The sequence below is a fragment of the Dipteris shenzhenensis genome, chromosome 22 (assembly GCF_047967505.1).
Source record: "Dipteris shenzhenensis isolate YYH24624 ecotype China chromosome 22, Dip_SZ_1.0, whole genome shotgun sequence".
In the NCBI taxonomy this organism is placed as follows: Eukaryota; Viridiplantae; Streptophyta; class Polypodiopsida; order Gleicheniales; family Dipteridaceae; genus Dipteris; species Dipteris shenzhenensis.
In genome coordinates this window covers 50,668,722-50,690,242 of record NC_141617.1, presented here as the reverse complement: position 1 = coordinate 50,690,242, position 21,521 = coordinate 50,668,722, and the positions used below count along the sequence as shown (strand labels likewise).

General features: G+C 43.0%; 1 protein-coding gene across 1 annotated transcript in view; it reads right to left on the bottom strand.

Moving 5' to 3' along the window:
- LOC147888250 (GPCR-type G protein COLD1-like) overlaps nucleotides 1-21,521 on the bottom strand; it is a 183,407-nt gene that overhangs the window by 30,700 nt on the left and 131,186 nt on the right. The window contains exons 8-10 of the mRNA XM_087393199.1: nucleotides 8,260-8,352; nucleotides 7,591-7,617; nucleotides 7,140-7,226 (exon numbers count right to left, since the gene is read on the bottom strand). Coding sequence (XP_087249325.1) covers nucleotides 7,140-7,226; nucleotides 7,591-7,617; nucleotides 8,260-8,352 — 207 coding nt within the window. The remainder of the gene's footprint in view (nucleotides 1-7,139; nucleotides 7,227-7,590; nucleotides 7,618-8,259; nucleotides 8,353-21,521) is intronic.

The window sequence follows — 21,521 nt, the reverse complement described above, 5'->3', positions numbered from 1 at the left end:
GAGAGAGTGTAATGAAGGTTGACAAACCCCTGCCTCAATCAATCCAAGTGAAAGATTTCATATTTGGATTGAATGATCGAATAAAAATGGAAGTTCGGGCTAAGTACGCGAACACGCTAGATGATGCAATAGCTATAGCCCTGAACTACGAGGATGCCAAGGGCAGCAAGCCAAGTGGGTTTGCACCGGTCGGAACCCAGTATGGGTATCCGAAGAAGTCTGGGTTTAAGAAGAAGTGGGCTAGTAGAGGGAGTGGTTCGCAGCCGAGTGGTCAAGCCAAGCAGGCGAGACCGGCTGAAACTCCTAAACCAAGTACCACCATTGGAGTGAAGAGAAAAGTAACTCCAATGGCAGCCCGGGCTTGGTCTAAATCTCCCTTGAACCCAGAACAGCGGGAAAAAGCGAGGAGAGAAGGCTTATGTTTTGGTTGCCTTCAACCTCATCAGTGGAGAGATTGTCCACGTAATAAAGATCGTCGGATGGCTGAGATGGTGATCTCAGAGTGCGACGTGGAGATGCAGGGAAGTCCCAGAGCGGAAGAGATGCAGATTCAGCTAGCGGGATCTTCTCAGAGGTTAGTACCTTGTTTGTTCTGTGTGTCTGTTGCTAAGTTAGTGACGAGTGCACCTGATAACATCCTATCTAAGCCCGCAGCAACGGGGTATACAGCCTTCAATGATACGGAGTTAATTAAAATGAAAGGGCAAGTGGCCAGTCATGATGTCATTGTGTTGTTTGACTCAGCGTCAACTCACAATGTGATTAACTCCAAGCTCGTGAAGAGGCTGAAATTAAAGACAAGTCCATCTGACTATGCGTATACAGTCAGGATGGCCGATGGAAGTTCAACTGAAGTATGGGACCAAAGGGTTACCCAGTTGGAGCTTCGGATTCAGGACTATGCTGAGAAGCTTGATTTTGAAATAACCAAGCTTGCTCATGCGGATATAGCCCTGGGAATGGCGTGGCATTCTAGGAAGAATCCAGCCATTGATTGGAAAAAGCACGTATATCAATTCAAGATGAATGATGTGCTTTATGTCTTGCGAGGTGAAAGAGATATACCTCAGGGACCGTTGGTTTCCATGATGGAAATCAGAAAGGCTCAAGTAGAGTCTTTATACCTTTGCACAGCATCGGTAGAGTCGGTGGATGAGTCTTCGGCTAGCACTGATGTTACGCAAAGTGGTGAGATGGCCAAGCTCGCTAATCTTATAGCAGAGGAGTTCTCTGAATGTTTTAGGGATGAACTACCTTATGGGTTACCTCCAGAGCGGAAAGTTCAACATAAGATTGAACTAATCCCGGGGGCAGAACCTGTGAATAAACCTCCCTATAGAATGAGTTTTACTGAAGAAGCGGAGGTGCGTAGGCAACTGAAAGAATACCTCAAGTTGGGACAGATTCAACCAAGTTTCTCACCTTTTGCTTCACCAGTGATATTAAAGAGGAAAAAGGATGATACGTTTCGCCTCTGTATAGATTACAGAGCATTAAATAATATCACTGTTAAGCACAGGTATCCAATGGCTCGGATTGATGATTTGCTAGATGCATTACATGGAGCCGTGATTTTCAGCAAGATAGATCTTAAGTGCGGCTATCATCAGATCCGGATTAGAGCCGAGGATGTGCATAAAACCGCTTTTAGAAGCAGGTTTGGTCATTATGAGTTTTTGGTAATGCCCTTCGGACTTACCAATGCTCCAGCGACCTTCGTCATGCTTATGAATGATTTACTACGTCCGTATATCGGAAAGTTCGTAGTACATTTTATTGACGATATCCTGATATTCAGTAAAAGTGTTACTGAGCATCGTGAACACTTAAGAGCAGTGTTCAGTACTTTGAGGAAAGCCAGTCTTTATGTAAATAAAAAGAAAACTATACTGTGTATGGTTAGGCTTGAGTATTTAGGGTTCATAATTACTCCACAGGGGGTAGAAATGGATCCGAAGAAAGTGGCTGCGATACTAACTTGGCCAATCCCTCAGAGTCTGACCGCGTTGCGATCATTCTTGGGATTTGTCCAGTTTTATAGAAGGCATATCAAAGGATATTCCGGAATAGTATCGCCATTGACTGATCTGACCTCAGATAAAGTACCTTTTGTTTGGGGACAGAATCAACAAGAAAGTTTTAACACCATAAAACAAGCTGTGGTCTTAGGACCGGTGTTAAAAATAGTTGATCCCCAGAAACCGTTGTTCCTAGAAACCGATGCAAGTGGCATTGCGGTAGGAGCGGTTCTCCTTCAAGAGGGAAGGCCAGTGGCCTTTGAAAGCAAGAAGCTTTCTCCCTCTCAAAGGAATTGGCCAACTCATGAATTGGAGTTGTATGCTGTTATCCATGCTTTGAAAACATGGAGGCATTATCTGTATGGTTCACAGTTTTATGTGGATGTGGATCATGATACTCTGAAACATTTCTGTAAACAGCCTGACTTGAGGGGCCGCCAAGCTAGGTGGGCAGAGCTCATGCAGGAGTTTAATCTAACGATTCGGTACCGAAGAGGAAAAGACAATAAGGTAGCTGATGCGTTGTCTCGCATTATGCACAACCTGAGTTTCATGGTATTAGAGAGTGCTCTAATGACCGAGATAAGAGAAACTCAAAAAGTGGACGAGTTTGTCCAGAGCTTATGGCCTAAGGCTCATATGTTAAAACCCGGGGAAAATGAAAAGGATGACCTGGCATCCAGAAAAGGCCAAACTTATGCAAGATATACCATAAGGGATGGTATGCTAGTTAGAAATGGCAAGGTTGTAGTACCTGGTCAGAATGATCTCAGGCAGAGAGTCATTCGACAATGCCATGATAGCCCGTGTGCGGGACATCCAGGAGTCGAGAAGACATATGATCTCGTGAAGCGAGATTTCTTTTGGCCAAAGATGAAAAAGCATATTCATGAATATGTGACACGGTGTTTCTCGTGTCAGGTAAGTAAGGCCGAGCGGGTGAAGCCACCCGGACTTCTACAGCCCTTGGAAATACCACTAAGTAAGTGGGAGAGCATTTCCATGGACTTTATTGTAGGGCTACCTGCAACACAAGGAGGATATAATTCTATCCTTGTGGTGGTTGATCGTCTAACCAAGATGGCTCACTTCATTCCGACTAGAGAGTCTGTTAGTGCCCCGCAAGTAGCGGATTTGTTCATTAGACATATATTTCGTCTGCATGGATTGCCTAGATCCATAGTGTCAGACAGAGATGTCAGGTTTACCGGTCACTTTTGGACAACGGTATTTGAGACACTAAGGACTGAGTTGGGAATGAGTAGTGGGGATCATCCTGAGACGGATGGTCAGACGGAGAGAGTCAACCAAACTTTAGAGGATATGCTGAGAGCATATGTGTCATTAAGGCAACATACATGGGACAAGTGGTTGCCATTGTTGGAGTTTGCCTACAATGATAGAAAGCATTCATCTACTGGGTTCAGTCCGTTTGAGCTGAACTATGGTTATAGACCAGCCAATCCGACTATAGTTGGAGTACCTCAGAAAGTGCCTAGTGCCGCGAACTTTGTAGTTCAGATGCGGGAGATGCTAGCACTTGCAAGAGCTAATATCCGCCAGGCTATGGAGCCAAGGTGTATGCGGATGAAAATCGGTCTATAAGAGTATTTGAAGAAGGAGAAAAAGTTTTTCTCAGAATTCCTTCGCACTCGAAGTCGTTGACTTCAGGAGAGTGTGCTAAGTTATCACCTCGATACTGTGGGCCGTGGTTAATTCTAAAGAGAATAGGCAGTGTAGCCTATAAATTAGAATTGCCACAGGGGTGTAAGGTGCACCCGGTTTTTCATGTTTCACGTTTAAAGAAATTTTTACATACTGGTGACTCACTAATCGAAGGTGTGGTTTTGTTTCAGGAGATAGAGGATATTGCAAGGCGCAAACCAACAAGAATCCTGGACCGAGGAACGATGCAAATACGAAATCGGAAGATACCCACGGTGTTGGTTGCATGGCATGGTCAGCCTCTATCCGAAGCTACCTGGGAATCCGTATATCAGTTGCGGAGAGTGTTCCCAGACTTTATCATCGAGGACGCTGATGTCTGAAGAGGGAAGGAATGTTACGCTCTAGCCGAGGTAGCATGACCTCGGAAGAATCAGTCGACATTTCCCTTATAGGATCTATCTTTGTAATATATGTGTTTGCGCTTTATGTAAATGATCGGGAGGGATTAATGTCAAGGTCCTAGGTGAGGGCTGATAGCACCAGACTAGATAGATCTGAGACCAAGGGCCTAGTGCAAAGATTGTGCCTAGGGGCAAGGAATTAAATGCATCCCAAGAGAGGGGTGAAATGTTGCATTAGGAAGGCCCTATATGGATGACATGTGGCATCTAGATCTATCTAGGGATTTGGGGTCTGTCAAGGCTAGTGAGAGAAGTTAAGGATTGTGATTTACGTGAATTTCTAGGACAGCTCTCTCTCTCTTGCTTGGGAGTCTTGGCAGAATAGGCTGGGTGGATAATCATGGTGCTACTCCCGTGATTTGCAGAAGAGGCTAGGATAGAGAAATCAGGTTACATGTGAAGGGCGTGACCCTTGATGAGAGGGTACATTACAATAGGAATGTCTCTTCATTAGAATGTCTCTTGTGAAGGGTTATGCCTCATTAGGAAGTGTCCCGTCGAAAGGGCAAGTGTCCCGTCAAAAGGGCATACCCTTCCACAAGTGTCCATTCATCAAACCATCCATAAGTCTAGAAATAGAGAAAGGAATACGTCACAGATCGTGACACCAATATATTGACCATTTTGTGGCGGCTCACATGTTACATGGCTTGCATATCCCTAGAGGTTGTCCTTTAGTTGCTCAGGCCTATGCAGATGATTCCTTTTTTGTGCCACAGAGTACAGAAAGAGATCTTTCTACCCTTATGCAAGCTCCTTCATTATATGGCTTGGTTGCTGGCCTTCATGTCAATTTTCAGAAATCTCGCTTGTTACCTTTGCATTCTAAAGATTGGAATACTCTGGTATGGCCGGGGGAAATTGTCCCACCCAATTAGATGGTACGTCATCTTGGATACCCTCTGTGTTGGTCAATTACTCGTCGTCAACAAATTGATTGGGTTCTTGTCAAATTGAGGAAAAAGCTGGAATTTTGCAAGTTGGCGACTTAGCCTTTGCATGTCCGGCTCAGAATTGTCCAATCTATTTTAGTGGCATATGTTCAATTCTATCTACCATTGATCTTTTTTACTAAAGGAGATATTACATCTTTTATGTCCGCCATCATGGAAATATTCTGGCGTTCGAAGCATGGCAGGAAAAGTTTGCGCTTGCTTCTAGTACAACAGTTATGTTTACCAAAATTGCATGGGGGGCTGAATATTTTCAACATTCATGTGCACATTCTAGCTCATAAGGGGAAAATGATGCTGCAATTTTTACAAGGAGATCATCCTTGGGCTGCCATGATGCGCCATTTACTTCTTCAACTCGCAACTACTACATTTGGCTACTGGCAACCCTCTTAGTGGGATTTTCTATTGGGCAATAATCAAAGGTTGCCCCATTGTTACTCAAATGTTTTTGGATTGGAAACATATTCTCACATCTCGCTTGGCATGGCCGGGATTCCCTCCAGGGTAATTCTTTCCGAGCGGAGAACATCCACTGGTCCCGAGTTTTTTCTCAGCCATTGGCTTTACAGGAGCCCAGACGCTCGCACTTTCTTAATTCAAAAGGGATTTCTTCTATGGTAGATATTATTTATGATGATGGCACTCTTTTATCTTTCCCTTTGGCTGCTGGAAAATATGGTTTGGGAATGCATGATCGTCCCGTATGGCAGATCATTACTCGGATGCTTCAACCATTTCAGCCAGTACCTCCTTTGGAACTTCAAGATAGGCTTCAGGATTGGACTCTTCTTCTTGCACACTTGTCCATTCATCCTTTGAAGTTGTCTCATATAACAGTCTCATCCTTATATAAAGTTCTGTTCTCTCCACCATGGGCTTAAGACAGGGCAAATCAAATTTGGTGTTTGCATCATCCAGTCAAATGGTGGAGAAAAAGATTGAAACAGATTTGGCACTCCAAGGTCCCTCTATGACAACAGGTCTTTCTATGGCCTGTTTTGTTGGGGGTTGTTCCATCTGGACAGCTTTTATCACACAGACATATTGCTCCAACTATTTGTCGTAGATTCTTTTCTCCAAGAGAATCTATATCTCACATTTTTTTGCACTACCCTGAGACACACAACTTCTTGGGTATCCATCGGCAAAGATTGAGACTGAGATTTCCTTAAGCTTCTTTTGGCAAGCTTTTCTGGTTGTTTGGGATCTATCCTCAACAGTCAGATTTTGAGTTGTTCTTTACCTGGCTTCGCTACTGGGCACTTTGGGCTCTCTGGAAAGATAGAAATCACAGTCTTTGGTGATCCAATTTCTCCTACTTTTGTTTTCTTCCGTCGTTCTTTGCAGCAATCGCTCTTCGATTGTCTGCAAAGTCACTACATAGATCATGATGTATATTTGTCCTACATGGAGATTTTCTCTTGATGTAATCTTGTGGCTTACCAGTTTTTCTGGGATAGTTCTCTTGTAATATAAAGACTTCAAAGTTTTCAACCCCCCCCCAAAAAAAAAAAAGTGTGTTTGTGTGTGTGTGTGTGGAGGGGGGGGGGAGAAAGGGAAGGGTATTGACATTATGCACAAAAATGATCAACAACCTCCTGAATGCTTTTTTCGATAGGTCAAAATGCATCAACAAGGATAACCCATTTGTGCAAACATTATAAAGCAAATTCCTTTTCATATACATGTGCAAAGTGCCCACGCAAGCACCCATGTAGAATGATATGGAAAATGCATGGGGGTGTGTCCGTGTGCATGAGTGTGCAACCATGCACGTGCACACACACACATACACACAGATTTGTAAAGAAGTGGTATGTGTACAGGTGCATATTTGAGCTGCCTGTGGGTGTTTTATGTGTGGGGATAGGTAGGCAGGAGGGACAATGTGCAGGGGGGAGAGCTTGATCTAGCCAAGAGGCCATAATGATATGCATGTTTCAGAAAGCATTGCATGATTACACTATATTTGCTTATTAGGAATTCTCTTCCTTAAAACTCTCTCCCAAAGGTAAGCAAGAAAAATTCTCACAAACCTGAGACCAAAGTGCAACGTTTATACCAATGTGGAAAAAGTGTAGAAGAAAACTGAGTGTATAGGTAACTGGGTCCACCGAACTTGACTGCATGACAGGAAAGCATTATTTTTTTAGGTATCAGGTATCGTTCCACAAAAAACAAGGGTGCTATATGAAATCCAGTAACTTGACACTCTGTAATGTACAAAAAAGGAAAGAAAGAAAACAAAAATGCATCCGAAAACAAAAATGCATCCATCCACACATTCACTATTGAACAGTGCCTTTGGTAGTGCTAGGGAAATTGCAGGAAAAATCAATCAGCTACAGGGAGCCAAAATAAGCGTAAATTCAACTGTTTTGGACTCTGCACTCGACTACATACTCAGATGTACACTCACAAAACGTCCATCAAACCAGTTTGACATTCCAAGTTGACAAATGTCTGCTATTAAGACTGTGAAAGTACCTCCTTGAAGACAACGCTCTGCATTGACTGTCTCCATCACGAAGCCAAACACCGGATGGTCAGTCACATGTTATTAAATTTTATATCCTCAAAGCAATGGGCCCACCAAAGGATCTATCATGTACAGATTCCACTAAAGCCACAAAAGACACCAGCATTTGGGAAAAGAACTTCAGGTTTAGAGCACCTCGTGTATATTAAACAGAAAAGTATGTTAAAGTCCTTGAAAACCCCAAAATATCAGAGTCTATTGCATTAGACATTCTTTTTTTAAACGAGAAGAGAGCCTTCTATTAATAAACTCCTTAGTGGAATGCCATAATACATATTATGCCACCATCTGTGAAATGTAAACTCTTTAATGGACCATCTATGAAATGTAGAAATGTTCTTTTCTCTAGAAAAAAAAAGAATGTCTAATGTTATAGACATGACATTCTGGGTTTTCTAAGGAGTTAAACATATGTTTCTGTTTAATATACTCTAGGTGCTCTAGAGCTCAAGTTGTTTTCCAAATACTAGTGTCTTTTGTGGCTTTAGTGGAACCTGTAACATGATAAATCCTTTGGTATAAGATATAAAAACCTCAAAGACAAACCGATATAAAAACTAAGATTAAAAATGAAAATCTAACAGAATTTTCAAATATTACAAAGGTAGACAGCTTGCCTTGAGCATCTTGTAGATACAATACATACAAAAAGCATAACCTAGTAGATTCTTCATGTGGCCTCTCCAAGTTCTAGAATAAGCTGCAGCGATCTGTCATAATAAACATTAACATTACCTTAAAAACAAAGTCGTCCTAGCTATTAACTACCAATAATTGATTGTCAGCATAGTTTGGACCAATTATCAGAACTTTTTTTCTCGTTAGAGAGTAAAAACACAAGCAAGGTGAACGTCTTAATAACAAAATAAAATCACTACACACTCAAAGTTCATACTCATCATACTGATTTCACCTATACACATTTGTTTACTTCCCCAAATTAAGCAATCTTCTAATCAACCCACTAATGTCAAAGTACAAAGAACTCCCCCAATATCCCCATGAAAGCAAAGACTTCCTAGTCCTGCTGATCCAAAACACCACAAAACAGCTTCCCAAAGCAAGGGCCAAGTATTTTCAATATTGAAAGAAAACCATTGTATGTCCACGCAATGCACTATTCTATCTCAGCCTATGTTGCCCATCACTTATTAACCTTTCCTCCAAATCAGCATGACAAAACTGCAGCCTGACATACAAAATTAAATCTCTCTTTACATGGGCCAAATGAGTCACAGTTTACTATTGAGAAATCTCACCCCATGTTAGTGGATATCAAATCCACCATAAGAAACTCTTGAATTTACTTGAGAGCTTTGCTTGCGGAGTCCAACAAACAACCTTCATTATCCTTTGCACTCCAAATTATGGTAGTCCTTATCCTGACCTTGCTAGAATCCCCCTTAATGAAAGAAGAATAACCTAACCAAACCAGCCCTTAAAAATCCTTGATCACAGTACTTCAGACAAAACTTGGACTTCATTTTTGTATAGTCCATCCAACGACTTTCCACGCCCTTGAAGACTCTAGAAAAATTAACGTGATACTGAGGAACACTTAGATTGACTTCCCAAATAGGTCAGTTATGCCCAAAAGCCATCCCAAACCCCAACCTTCAACAGACACTCCCTCGTGAGTATAACTGTGAGAATAGATAAACATGTTCATTCTAATATCCCAGCTTACGTTGTAACTATTGCACTATGTTTGTTCTTCTAAACTTGTATGTGGAAGCCTACCTGAGGACATTTGTGCGTGCCAACCGCATGTCTAGTTGGCCAAAAGCTTCATGGGCACATTTCCTTTCTGACTTTTTGGAATGGCATTAGCCTGGCATAAGACGTTACCAAAAGCAATAAGAAATGATTGGGGAGCTGTAAGAGATGCTTTGAAAAGACACTTTGGGGTAGAGGAGTCCCCAAATGCGCAATTGGTGCAAGTGGAATGCCTAACTTAGACAGAAGGGGAATCAAATAGAAGTTTTGAGTTACATTTTGAGTTGTGTAGTGCCGGAACAAGACAGCAGTTACAAAGGTAGTAAATACCAAGGTTGGTGTGGCCAATGTACATGCTAGGGGTGAGTCAACAAGGCCACCAACATTTGTATACACTAGTGGGCTCAAACACCTCAAAATGAATTGACTCCTTGCAAGTCTTGAGCCTCGATTGAAGTAGATGTTGCAGGAAAAGATCCCTAGACTTTTGCATGTACTCTATAAGTAGCAGTGGCCATTGGGGAGCAGGCAAAAGGATCCTTAGATACATCACAGGTACAATGCATTTTGGGATCTTCTATGGGAAGTCCAAAGCTCTACAGCTGCAAGGATTTTGTGACGTGATTGGGCAAGTAGCAAAGACAAAAAGTCTGCTATAGGCTACACTTTTTTAATCAGCATTGGCAATATCTATTTACTGAGCAAAAAGAAAAATATTATTGCTCTTTCCTCCACTGAGGCTGAACATATGGAAACAAATGCAGCAGTCAGTGAAGCAATTTCGCTTAATGATCTTGGCATAGCATAGGGGGGTTCAATTCCTATTGGTTGTGACAAACAGACATGCATTGCTTAGGCTAACAATCATGCAAAACATTCCAGGACTAAGCATAGTACTATTCGATATCACTTCATCTATAAGAAGGTGGAAAATTAGCAGGTCCAAATAATCTATTGTTCTGCCCAGGACATTCTTACATATATATTCACAGACAAAGAAAATTTTCCTATGCAAGCATATCCTTTGGTATACAGGATAACTTATTTCTTCAGAGGGGCATCGATAATGCATGGTGATGCCATATCTAAAAGTCAACTCAAACTCCTATAACCATTTTGCATTATGGGGGGTTTTGCTTACGCTCACCATGGATAGGATAATTCATTTATGGGTTGCAAACAAGTTCAAATCAAGAATGTGACCGCAATTCAATGAAGGCGTCTCTTTTGCATTGTACATGTAGCACTATGCCACATGTCACTCTAGGACTTGACTTAGGTCTCATACAAAACTTACTTTTAGTTAATTTCAACTTCTTAAGCTTCCTCTAACATTTTGTTATCTCTCCCCACACAAACTTCACAATTAGATCCAACTATCTGACCTATTGGAAAAAGTGATGAACTATAGAGTTAATTCACTAAATTATTCTTAATTTTGGGTTAGGATTAAAAAGAGTGGTTAGGTCCTAGGTTAGGACATGCATGAAATTACGTCATGGACAAGCGTTATAGACTTTTAAGGGGGCAGATGATGTGGCAAGCCCCCACATACATTCAACAAAAGTGAAGGGGATGGTTGCCACATGGCACCAATCCACTGGTTTATCTAATGTGGCCTTGCGACATGTCACATAGGCATGCACTCACCATGCCGCTCACTATAGGACAAGCCCCCACATACATTCAACAAAAGTGAAGGGGATGGTTGCCACATGGCACCAATCCACTAGTTTATCTAATGTGGCCTTGCGACATGTCACATAGGCATGCACTCACCATGCCGCTCACTATAGGACAGTCACTTGATGCAGGTATTGCATCTATGGCATGTACTTGATGCACTTTGACTGGGCATATTGTGTCGATGTACCACTTAGGATGGGGCTTAAGCCCTAGCTTCTGTGAGAAGCACCTCCTCAGCTAGGGTTTGCTATATGAGGGGTTCATTGTGTGCTTGCAATAAGTTGCTGCACATTTAGTTGTACGCTTTCATTAAAACCAGTGTTGGCATTTCCATTGCAGCGGCGGGCAGGCACGTACGTGCGTGCGCTCGCGCGTGTGTGTGTGTATTCCTACTCTCCTCAACTCCCTCTTGTGAGCTGACTTCCATCTGTATCTTGTCATTGCAAGCATCCCGCTCTCTGGGCTCTCGTGTGTATGTGTGTGTGTGTGTGTGTGTGTACAAGAGGGTCTTCCCACAAAAAAGTGTGTACAAGAGGGTCTCAAAAAATAGAGAGCGGGATGCTTGCAGTGACCCAAAAAAAAAAAAAAAAGTGTGTGTGTACAAGCATGCCAACGCTCTTTGGAATTTGGATAGGCCTCTATCTTGGTGGCAATCACGACTCATGAAAATCTGGAAAGCCAAATTGCCATTGAAACAGAGGCTTTTCTTTTGGAGATGTATAGTGGGAGCTTTTTCCATTGGGGCGAAATTGGCAGCACGCCGCATTGCTTCCCCTTCCTGCCCCCGTTGTTCTCATCACTGTGAAACAGTTCCTCACCTATTATGGTCTTGCCCACACTCTCACATATTGATCACTCATATTTCTCATTTGCTGCGGCTTCGGTTTCCCTCTATCAGATTTGGGAAACTTTTCTGGATGTTTAGATGCCTCTCATCTCAGATGTCTCCATTCCTCCTCTTCTTTCACTGGACTCGCTTTTGGGTACTATGGACCATTTGGACACAGAGACTGCATTCTAGGATGGGTCAACAGTTTCCTCAAGCATATATTTTCTTCAGAATGTCCCTCAAGCAATCCTTATATGACAGTTTTGCTGCAAGGGACTTGGATGCTACTAGCCTTGAAGTGTTCTCTACCTGTTTTTGAGTTTTTCCATTGGGCTCTCTTTTGGAGTCTAATGTCAGTGTGTGGAAGAATTCCCATCTTGTAAATTTATGAGAATATAAATACACTGGATTTTACCAAAAAATGTGTGTGTGTGTGTGTGTGAGCATAATTTGGGCTCTTTGGACAATCTGGGAAGAGCATAATTTGGCATACTTGGGCCGCCAGTTTCACAAGTCATATGAATCTTTTAGAGCCTCATTGCGGCAATCTTTATATGATGCCTGCCATGAGGGTGATATACATGCTTCTTGCATAGAGCTTTTCTTTTTATGCTTCTGATCTTTGGGATACTCTCCATCTTGGAGACTTTCCCTCTTGTAAAGTTATGACAATATAAATACAATGCACTGGATTTTACCAAAAAAAAAAGTGTGTGTGTGTGTGTGTGTGTGTGTGTCTGTGTGTGTGTGTGTGTGTGTGGGTGGTGGTGGTGGTGGTAGTGTGTGTGTGTGTGTGTGTGAGCTCCAGCCATGGCGACAATTCCAGCCCTCAGCCAGCTCTTTTGGTGATCTCGACCTGCCCCTACTGCTGCCTATGGTCCGTTCATCCTCCTGAGCTTGCTCACTGCTACCAGCCAACTCTCTAGAGCTCTATCTGGTCTCTTTTCCACCTCGTTTTCAGCCTCCTGCAGCTCCCCGTTTTGTGTGTGTTGTGGTGCGACCTCTGCCTTTCAGCCTCGTCAAGGTTTCCGTACACCTGTACGGCCCCCGTACAGTTTCTGTACGCTGTTTGTACAGCCCCGTCTGCATCTCCGTACAGATCTGCACGCGTTTCTGCACGCAGTTCCGCACAGTCCCGTGTCTGCACCTCCGTACAGTCCCGTGTCTGCATCTCCGTACAGTCCAATCTCCAGGGCCGCACACGTCTGCTGTTTTTTCTGTACTTCTCTGTACAGTCCCGTGCCTGTACGCTCCTTTTTTCCTTCTTGTCTTGCCACAGTTCAATCATGGCTTCAGATTTGGAAGTTTGTACATATGCTCGAAAAGAAAGACCCGCAGATGCTAACCGTCGCCTATCAGAGCCTGCATCACAAGATGATGAACTTACTGTGGAAGCTCAGTACGTGGTTGACACCCTTAAGGATGACTTTCAGCACTCACGACAAGAATGGGGCAAACCAATTCCAGAGGTCACATACAAATTGAAATTGCCGTCCCTCGTCAATCCTCTCAGGAAGAAGTCTCAAACTGCAGTTATAATTTTCTTTCCAGGAAGAATCCCAGCGGCCAGTGATGTCGCGCAGTGGATGAAGTCCATCCTTGGAGGATGCTTTGTAGAACGAGTGTATTTTGCTTCCAGAGGCTTCTATGAGGTGCATTTATCAGATGCTTCGTGCAAGCAGAGGCTTCTTGAGTTCTCTCCCATGTTTTACAGGAAGCAGATGGTACATGCTATGCCCTGGTCCCCAAACAAGGATTATCAAAGTCTTATACGACATCATTGTCCTGTATGGGTTGAGGTTGTTAACTTCCCGGACTATATGCATGAAGAGTTGCCTGGCCTGGCTGCTTCTTTGGGACAGGTCATTTGTCCTCCACGGCCCATGGGAAACCGTAACAAGTTCTGCATTCTCTAGGACACTGATACACCTACCTCTCCTTTTATTGCAGTGGAAGTTGAGGGAGTGCAATTGGGAAAAAAGTATTTTGAATTGAAGTGGGGCCTGTTTGCAGGAGCTTGTTTTGCCTGCCACAAGTTTGGGCATCTAGCCTCTGAATGCCCAATGGTTCTGCATCAACCCCCTCCCAATGCCATGCTGCCCCAAACACGCGAAATGAATGAGAATTTGCAAGCTAAGATAGCAAATAGAAATGGAGCAAAGAATGCCAAACCAATCAATCAGGTGCAGTCACTTGCTCGAAAAGGAAAAGATAAAGGAAAAGAGAAGATGAAGGAATCTGCAGGGATTGATTAGGATGGTTTTCAACAACCTAAGAAGGTGGTCGTATTGAAGCAAAGCCCCCTTCAATCTCGTCAATGGGATACTTCTTCTTCCTCACCCGGACAGGCTTCTACTTTAGCTCCTATCCTTCAAAATTGGGTGGGGGTACTGAAGAAGGGCATCCCCATATGTGATTCAGAAGAAGGGGAAAATGTTGTGTCTTTCATGGATCATGAAGGAATGCAGCCCATGCAGGCAGAGGCTTTGCCCCTCTCATGTCTTGTTTTATTCTGATACTTTCCTGTATATACCTCTCTCATGCTCCAAACACTTAAGTGCTTTACATATAATGTACAGAGCCTCTGCAATGTCTCCAAGTGGAGGCTTTTATGGAATTATGTTGTTCACAAGAACATAATCAACACTCCATGGTTGCTCATCATGATTATTTTGGCGGTTATGATATATATTATGCTGGTACCCAGGTGTATGCATACTGGTTAGACATGAGCTGGAACCTCAGTTAGCCTTCAATGACAACAGTGGCAGATGGATGGTCATACAATGTAATGTCAATGGTGATATTTTTGAGATTGCATCAGTTTATGCTTCCCAGACCTCTGCCATGAGGGCTTCATTATGGGATTCTTTATGCAGATACCCATGGAGATCCAATGCATTCATTTTTGGAGATTTCAATAATTCCCCTCTACCAAGAGATAACACCACTTCAAGATCTCATATGCTATCATTGGAAAGGCAGAAATGGGATAGCATGCTCCTTTCTGTGCAGGCTGAAGATTTATGGCTGCTTCTCCAAGGGTCAGTACCTGGATATACTTGTCGTCGTAATGCACTTACAACATACTGGGCAAGGCTTGACAGATGGTATTTGTTTTACCCACAACAATTTGCAGATTTTAGCCCTCATCTCTTTATAGATTTCTCATTGGGCTTGTCAGATCATGCCCCATTGTGGATGAATTTGCAGCTTGGCATGACTCTGGATGATTTGCCACCCCTTTCCAGTAGATTATTGCATGTTAATCAGGCTTATTTCCGACATCACTATTTCCAGCAAATGATCAGACTTGCAATTCATCCCTTGCCTTTGCATGCCCAGGAGGACATGAATTATGCTTGGGACAGTTTTGTCTCTCGTATGCAGAATGTCATTAGGAAGTATGGCAAATGGCATATGACTGAATGGAGGAATGGGCAAAAAGGACAGCACAACAATTGACTGAATTTTCTCAGTTAAGGCCTCTCTCTGATTCAGAAAATGATACCCTATCACATGCTCAGATTAAATTGACTGTTAATGATCAGAGGAAATTGCACAAATGGAAGATTAGGGCAAGAATGAAGCCCCTCATGGATAAGGGCTGCTCATCAAAAGCCTTTTTCCACGGCTTGCATGCTACTCAAAAGAAAAACTCATGTCTAAGGGTAAGGAAGCTTGATGGCTCTTGGACACACTCTTTCTCTGATCTCCAAGATGAATGCCAAAATTACTTCCAGAAATTGTTCTCCGCTCCTGGTTCCCCATCAAATCAAATGACTGATGCTAGGACTGAATTCCTCCAATATGTTTCTGGAATAGTGGAAATGGATGATGCTCTTATCTTGGAGAGACCTTTTACTGACACTGAACTTGATAATGCATTGTTCCACCTCAGCAAATACAAGTCCCCTGGCTGGGATGGCCTTATGGTGGAATTTTATATTTCTTTTTGGGATGATTTGAAAGAAGTCCTCTTGCAAATGATCAATGTTTCCTGGCAAGAAAATCAGTTGCCGCACTCTTGGAAGCATGGCATAGTCAAACTTGTGCCCAAAAAACATATGTGTGACCATATGTCAGATTGGAGGCCTATTACTTTGATGCCTGTAGTCTACAAACTCGTTGCTAAAATGATTGTGCATAGGCTTCACAGGATACTGGATGCGGGACTTCATCCTCATCAGTATGGGTTTGTGCCGCGAAGACAAATCCATGATAATATATCCAATGCCTTGACTGCAATTGAATATGCTAAGTATTCGCACCAAGATGTGCTCATGTTGCAGGTAGATATTGCTAAGGCATTTGACACTCACTGTTCAATGGGATTTTATCTCTCAAATCATGAGAAAGTTGGGCTTTGGTCCCAAGATAGCAAATGCAGTTTACTGGCTTTATTCTGGCTCTACTTCTCAATGCATTCTTGGGGGTCATCTATCTCGGTCATGGACATTGGGTAGATCAGTTAGACAGGGCTGCCCTCTTAGTGCTCTATTCTATGCCATTGCGACCCACCCCCTTTTAATGTATCTTGATCATCTTACAAACACAGGATAGATGACTGGTCTTAAAATCCCTGGGGCTGCATCTTTTTTGGCACAAGCATATGCTGATGATTCCTTCTTTATGCCACAGAATTCTCCTCGGGAAGTTCACAAGCTTATGACCGCTCTTTCATTGTATGGTTTGGCAGCAGGAGGGCATGTCAATTTTGACAAATCTAAATTACTTCCCCTGAAACAATGTGACTGGCATTCTATTCTTTGGCCAGGTCAGGTGGTGCATTCCAAAGATGTAGTCAGGCATTTGGGATATCCTATAGGATGGCATAGCACCAGGAAGCAGCAGCTAAAATGGATCTTCCAAAGACATCAGCATAAACTGGAATACTAGAAAATTTCTACTTGGCCTCTTCATGTCAGGCTCAGAATAGTACAGTCCATTGTAATGTCCTATGTCCACTTCTATTTGCCTTTGCTGCATTGGTCCTCCAAGGATATTTTAGCCTTTATGTCTCAAGCTATGGAGCTGTTATGGAGGACAAAAACTGCTGTGAAAGCATTGACACTAATGAAGATGGAAATGGCGTGCTCTCCTAGGATGCATGGTGGACTTAATGTCCTCAATATAAGATATCATGTACTTGCAAGGAAGGCGACTATGCTCCATACTTTTTTCTGCCAACAACAGCCATGGACTTGTATGATAGCATCCATGTGTGTCAACATGAGGACTTGTGCTTATGGTCATTGGACTACTAATCATTGGGAGGTTGTCATTGGGAGATTTGTAGGGAAGATGCATAGCTGTCCTTTCTCTACTGCTCTGATACTTGACTGGAAACAAGTACTTTCTAAGGTCAAATGGGCTCCTGATAATTGCTCGGGGACAAACTCAATGAGGAAAGAAAGTATTCATTGGAGTGCCATCTTTGACATTCCACTCGCTTTACACGAACCTGTTCGGGCATACAATCTCATGAAATTGGGAATTAGATACATACATGATGTGGTAGATGATCAGGGCTATGTCTTATCTTTTCCCCGGGCCACTACTTCCTATGCATTGGGAATGCACCATAGGTCTATATGGAAGAAAATCGCTGATTTGTTACATCCTTTTCTACCTGTTCCTCCTGTGGCTGACACAAACAAGCTTATGGATTGGCAATTGCAGCCCTCTGCTACATGCACTCGTCCTATTCCTCTTCCTGCCTTGACCTCCATCAAAGCGTACAGGCTTCTTCAGCCTGCTCCATGGATTCAGCAATATGCTAATTCTCTGTGGCATATAAGGAAGCCCCTCTCATGGTAGCGGAAGAATCTCCGGATATTATGGAAGTGTAAAATGCCATTGAAACAAAGACTTTTTCTTTGGAGATGTATGACAGGCACATTGTCAGTGGGAGTCACACTTGCCAAACGTTGCATTGCACCATCCACATGTTTAAGATGTCAGGCTCCTTCAGAGACTGTTCCTCATTTGCTTTGGCACTGCCCATGTTCTAGGAACCTCCTCGGGAGAATTTCAGATCATCTTCGGCTCCGTTTCCCGAGTCACAGATTTGGGAAACATTTCTGGCTCTTTGGCAGATTTATGAGGTCTTTGTCTCAATACTCACTATTTCTCTCTTGGGTGAGATATTGGGCTCTTTGGACAATCTGGAGTGAGCATAATTTGGCATACTTGGGTCGGCAGATTCACAAGTCATATGAATCTTTCCGAGCCTCATTGCGGCAATCCTTATATGATGCTTGCGATGAGGGTGATATGGATGCTTCTTGCATAGAGCTTTTCTTTTTTCTTTGGGATACTCTCCATTTCGGGGACCTCCCATCATGTAAATTTATGAGCATATAAATATACTGCACTGGATATTACCAAAAAAAAAAAAAGTGTGTGTGGGTGGTGGGGAGAGAGAAAGAGAGAGATTCCGTGCTAGCCCTCGTGCTCCCACATACAGCTGCTTGTTTCTCCCTCAGTTTGACACCCTCGAGGTTCCGTTTGACGTCCGTTTTGTGTTTGTGCGCTCTGTCAGAGAGAGAGAGAGAAATAATAATAAATAAATATATAAATAAACTCGCACTGTCAAAAATTCGTACGATTTTGTCCGTACAGTCAAAAAAATCCATACAGTCCGTACAGTTTTGTCCGTCGTTTGGGAAAGTCGTACAGTTTGCCTATCAGGGGAAAATATATATATATATGTATATATATGTATGTATATGTATATATATATATATATGTATGTATGTATGCCTGCACCCTCCTTTGTATGCCTGCACCCTCTAGCCCCTTTCCGTATAGCCTAGCAATTCTGCCCGCTTTTCCCTTTTCGTACAGCTTCTGCTCGCTCCCACAGCATTCCCGTACCATTTAGCCTATTCCGTACAGCTCCTTCCGTACAGTCCGTACAGACCGTACAATCTGCACTTTTACCCTCTACTTTATCCGGGGTGTGATTTTTTGGTGAGCTTTTTGTCATGAGCTTTTTTTCAATTTTCATGAATATTGTGAGCTTTTCATTCCACCTGAGAGAGAGAGAGGGGGAGGGGGGGTTTCATGGAGTGGGGTGGGTGGAAAGTTTGGGTTATGGTTGCAGTTAAGAGGAGAGAGGGGGGAGAGGGGAGATAAAGGAAAAGGGGAGGGATGGTCGCATGGGTAAAGTGGCATGGAGAAGGGAGGGGAGGGGAGGGGAGTTGGAACATATATTCGTTATCATAGTTAGAGGGGGAACTTATAAGGTATGCAAAGAGGAGTGCAAGGAGGAGAGAGAGGATGAGGAATGTGAAACTTATGTTCATCTCCTAAATGTAAAGGGGAAGGGAGAGCATATGGGAAATTTGTTCATTTTCAAAGTGTATAATTTGATAGATTTGACCTCATATTTGGATTCCTCGTCGAATTCCGGTCATTTTTAGTACTAGCGCAGACTCAAAATAGGCCCAAAACAAGCCAAAATGACAAAAACACCATTTTTTCAATTTTTATCGGAATATGGTCATGTTGGTACTCAAAATGACCGGAATTCGACGAGGAATCCAAATATGAGGTCAAAAGTTTCAAATTATACACTTTTAAAATGAACATATCTCCCATAGTTCCTCCCTTCTACTTTGAATATGGACATATCTTCCATAATTTTTTGCCTCCTACTGCCACTCATATCCGCCCCCCCCTTGTGCATAGTATACACTCTACCACCCCTTCCACATGCTATGAAAATGAACATATCCTATATCCTCTCCCCCTCTTTCTAACCTCCACAGCTTTCTTATAACAAAAACATGTATGGATTTCTAAAAAAAGCTCACAAAAACAAAGGAAATGGTAAAAAAGCTCACATTAAAAAGCTCGCCAAAAGATTTTTCCCCTTTATCCGTATTCTCTGCCTGTACAAACCTCACCGTACAGCTCGGATTTTTTTGCAATTCCATCAACCCTGCCCTGCTCCCCTCCATGGAAGACCAGCTTAAAAGCTACTCCCGCAAGGACTCGACCCGAGACTCTAAAAGACAGCAAGTTGACTTCTCTTCTGCAGCCTCTGTGGACGCTCACTACGTCTTCGACATGCTCAAAGATGAATTTCATCACAGTCAAAAGGAGTGGGCCAAACCTCCCCCTGCTCTCAAATATAAGTTGAAGCTGCCCTCATTAGTCGCTCCTCTTCGAAAGTTCTCTCAGCAAGCAGTTATCATTTTCTTCCCAGGAAAGTTACCTTCAGCAAATGATGTGGCTCAATGGGTTCAGGCCTTGTTGGGAGGTTGCTTTGTTGAAGGAGTATACTTTGCCTCTCGAGGTTTCTATGAAGTGCACTTCTTGGATGCCTCATATCGTTAGCAGATATTGGAGATGTCACCTCTTTTCTATGGCAGACAAATGGTGCATGTCATGCCATGGTCGCCAAACAAGGATTATCACAGTCTCATTCGACATCACTGCCTTGTATGGGTTGAGGTAGTGGATTTTCCGAATTATATGAGGGCTGAGTTACCAAGTCTGGCAGCTACTTTGGGGCAAGTTGTATGCCCACCCCATCCTTCGGACAATCGAAATCGGTTTTGTATTCTTTGAGATACAGATCACCCGACCCCTCCTTCCATTGCGGTAAAAGTGGAGGATGTTCCCCTGGGTGAAAAATATTTTGACTTGAAATGGGGAGTATTTGCAGGTGCTTGTTTTACATGTCATAAGTTTGGCCACCTGGCCTCACAGTGTCCAGCAGTCCTGCATCAGCTCCCACCCACAGCCATTGCTCCAGAAAATACCTCCTCTATGCCAACCAAGCTGGGTGATGTGGCATCTAAATCAGCCCCTCCTAAAGAAAATGTGGTTCAGGTTTCAGCCAAGCAAAAAGATAAAGGAAAAGGCAAAATTTCAGAATCTCATGCCTCCTCCCAGGGTACCTGGCAGCAGCCCAAAAAGGTATTTGCGCTCAAACCACGACCGTTACAATCCCGCCATTGGGATGCCTCAACTTCCACCCCTGGTCAGACCTCTACCCCAGCTGATAGCCTTGCTTCTCAACTGTGGGTTGATGTGCTAAAGAGGGCCATCCCTGTATGTGACAATGATGAGGCCAATGATCCAGGAGGCCAAGTGGATGTTGACGTCATGGCTGAGGCCTGACAGCTTACACCTTTGCTATGCTTTTTGGTTTGAATGTACATATCTTCTATGTCTACCTCAATTACTTGCATTACATACAATGTTCAAGGTCTTTGCAATGTCAATAAGTGGAGACTTTTCTGGCACTATGTACATAGAATGCACCCCGATGTAATTTCTTTACAGGAACACAACCAACACTTCTTGGCTGGCCAGCAAGGTCACTATGCTGGGTATAGCTGCTGGACTGCATATTAACTTTCAGAAATCAAATCTTCTAGCTTTGAAAGAAGCTGATTGGCATGCATTTCTCTGGCCAGGTCACATTATTTCTTCCCATACTATTGTGAGGCACTTAGGGTATCCCATTGGCTGGAATATTACCCCCCAACAACAGCTTAAATGGGTGCTTCAAAAGATCAACAAGAAGCTGGTATACTGGCATCTATCCACTTGGCCTCTACATGTTCGACTTCAGATAGTACAATCCATCATTATGGCATATGTGCAATTTTATTTGCCTCTTCTTTCCTG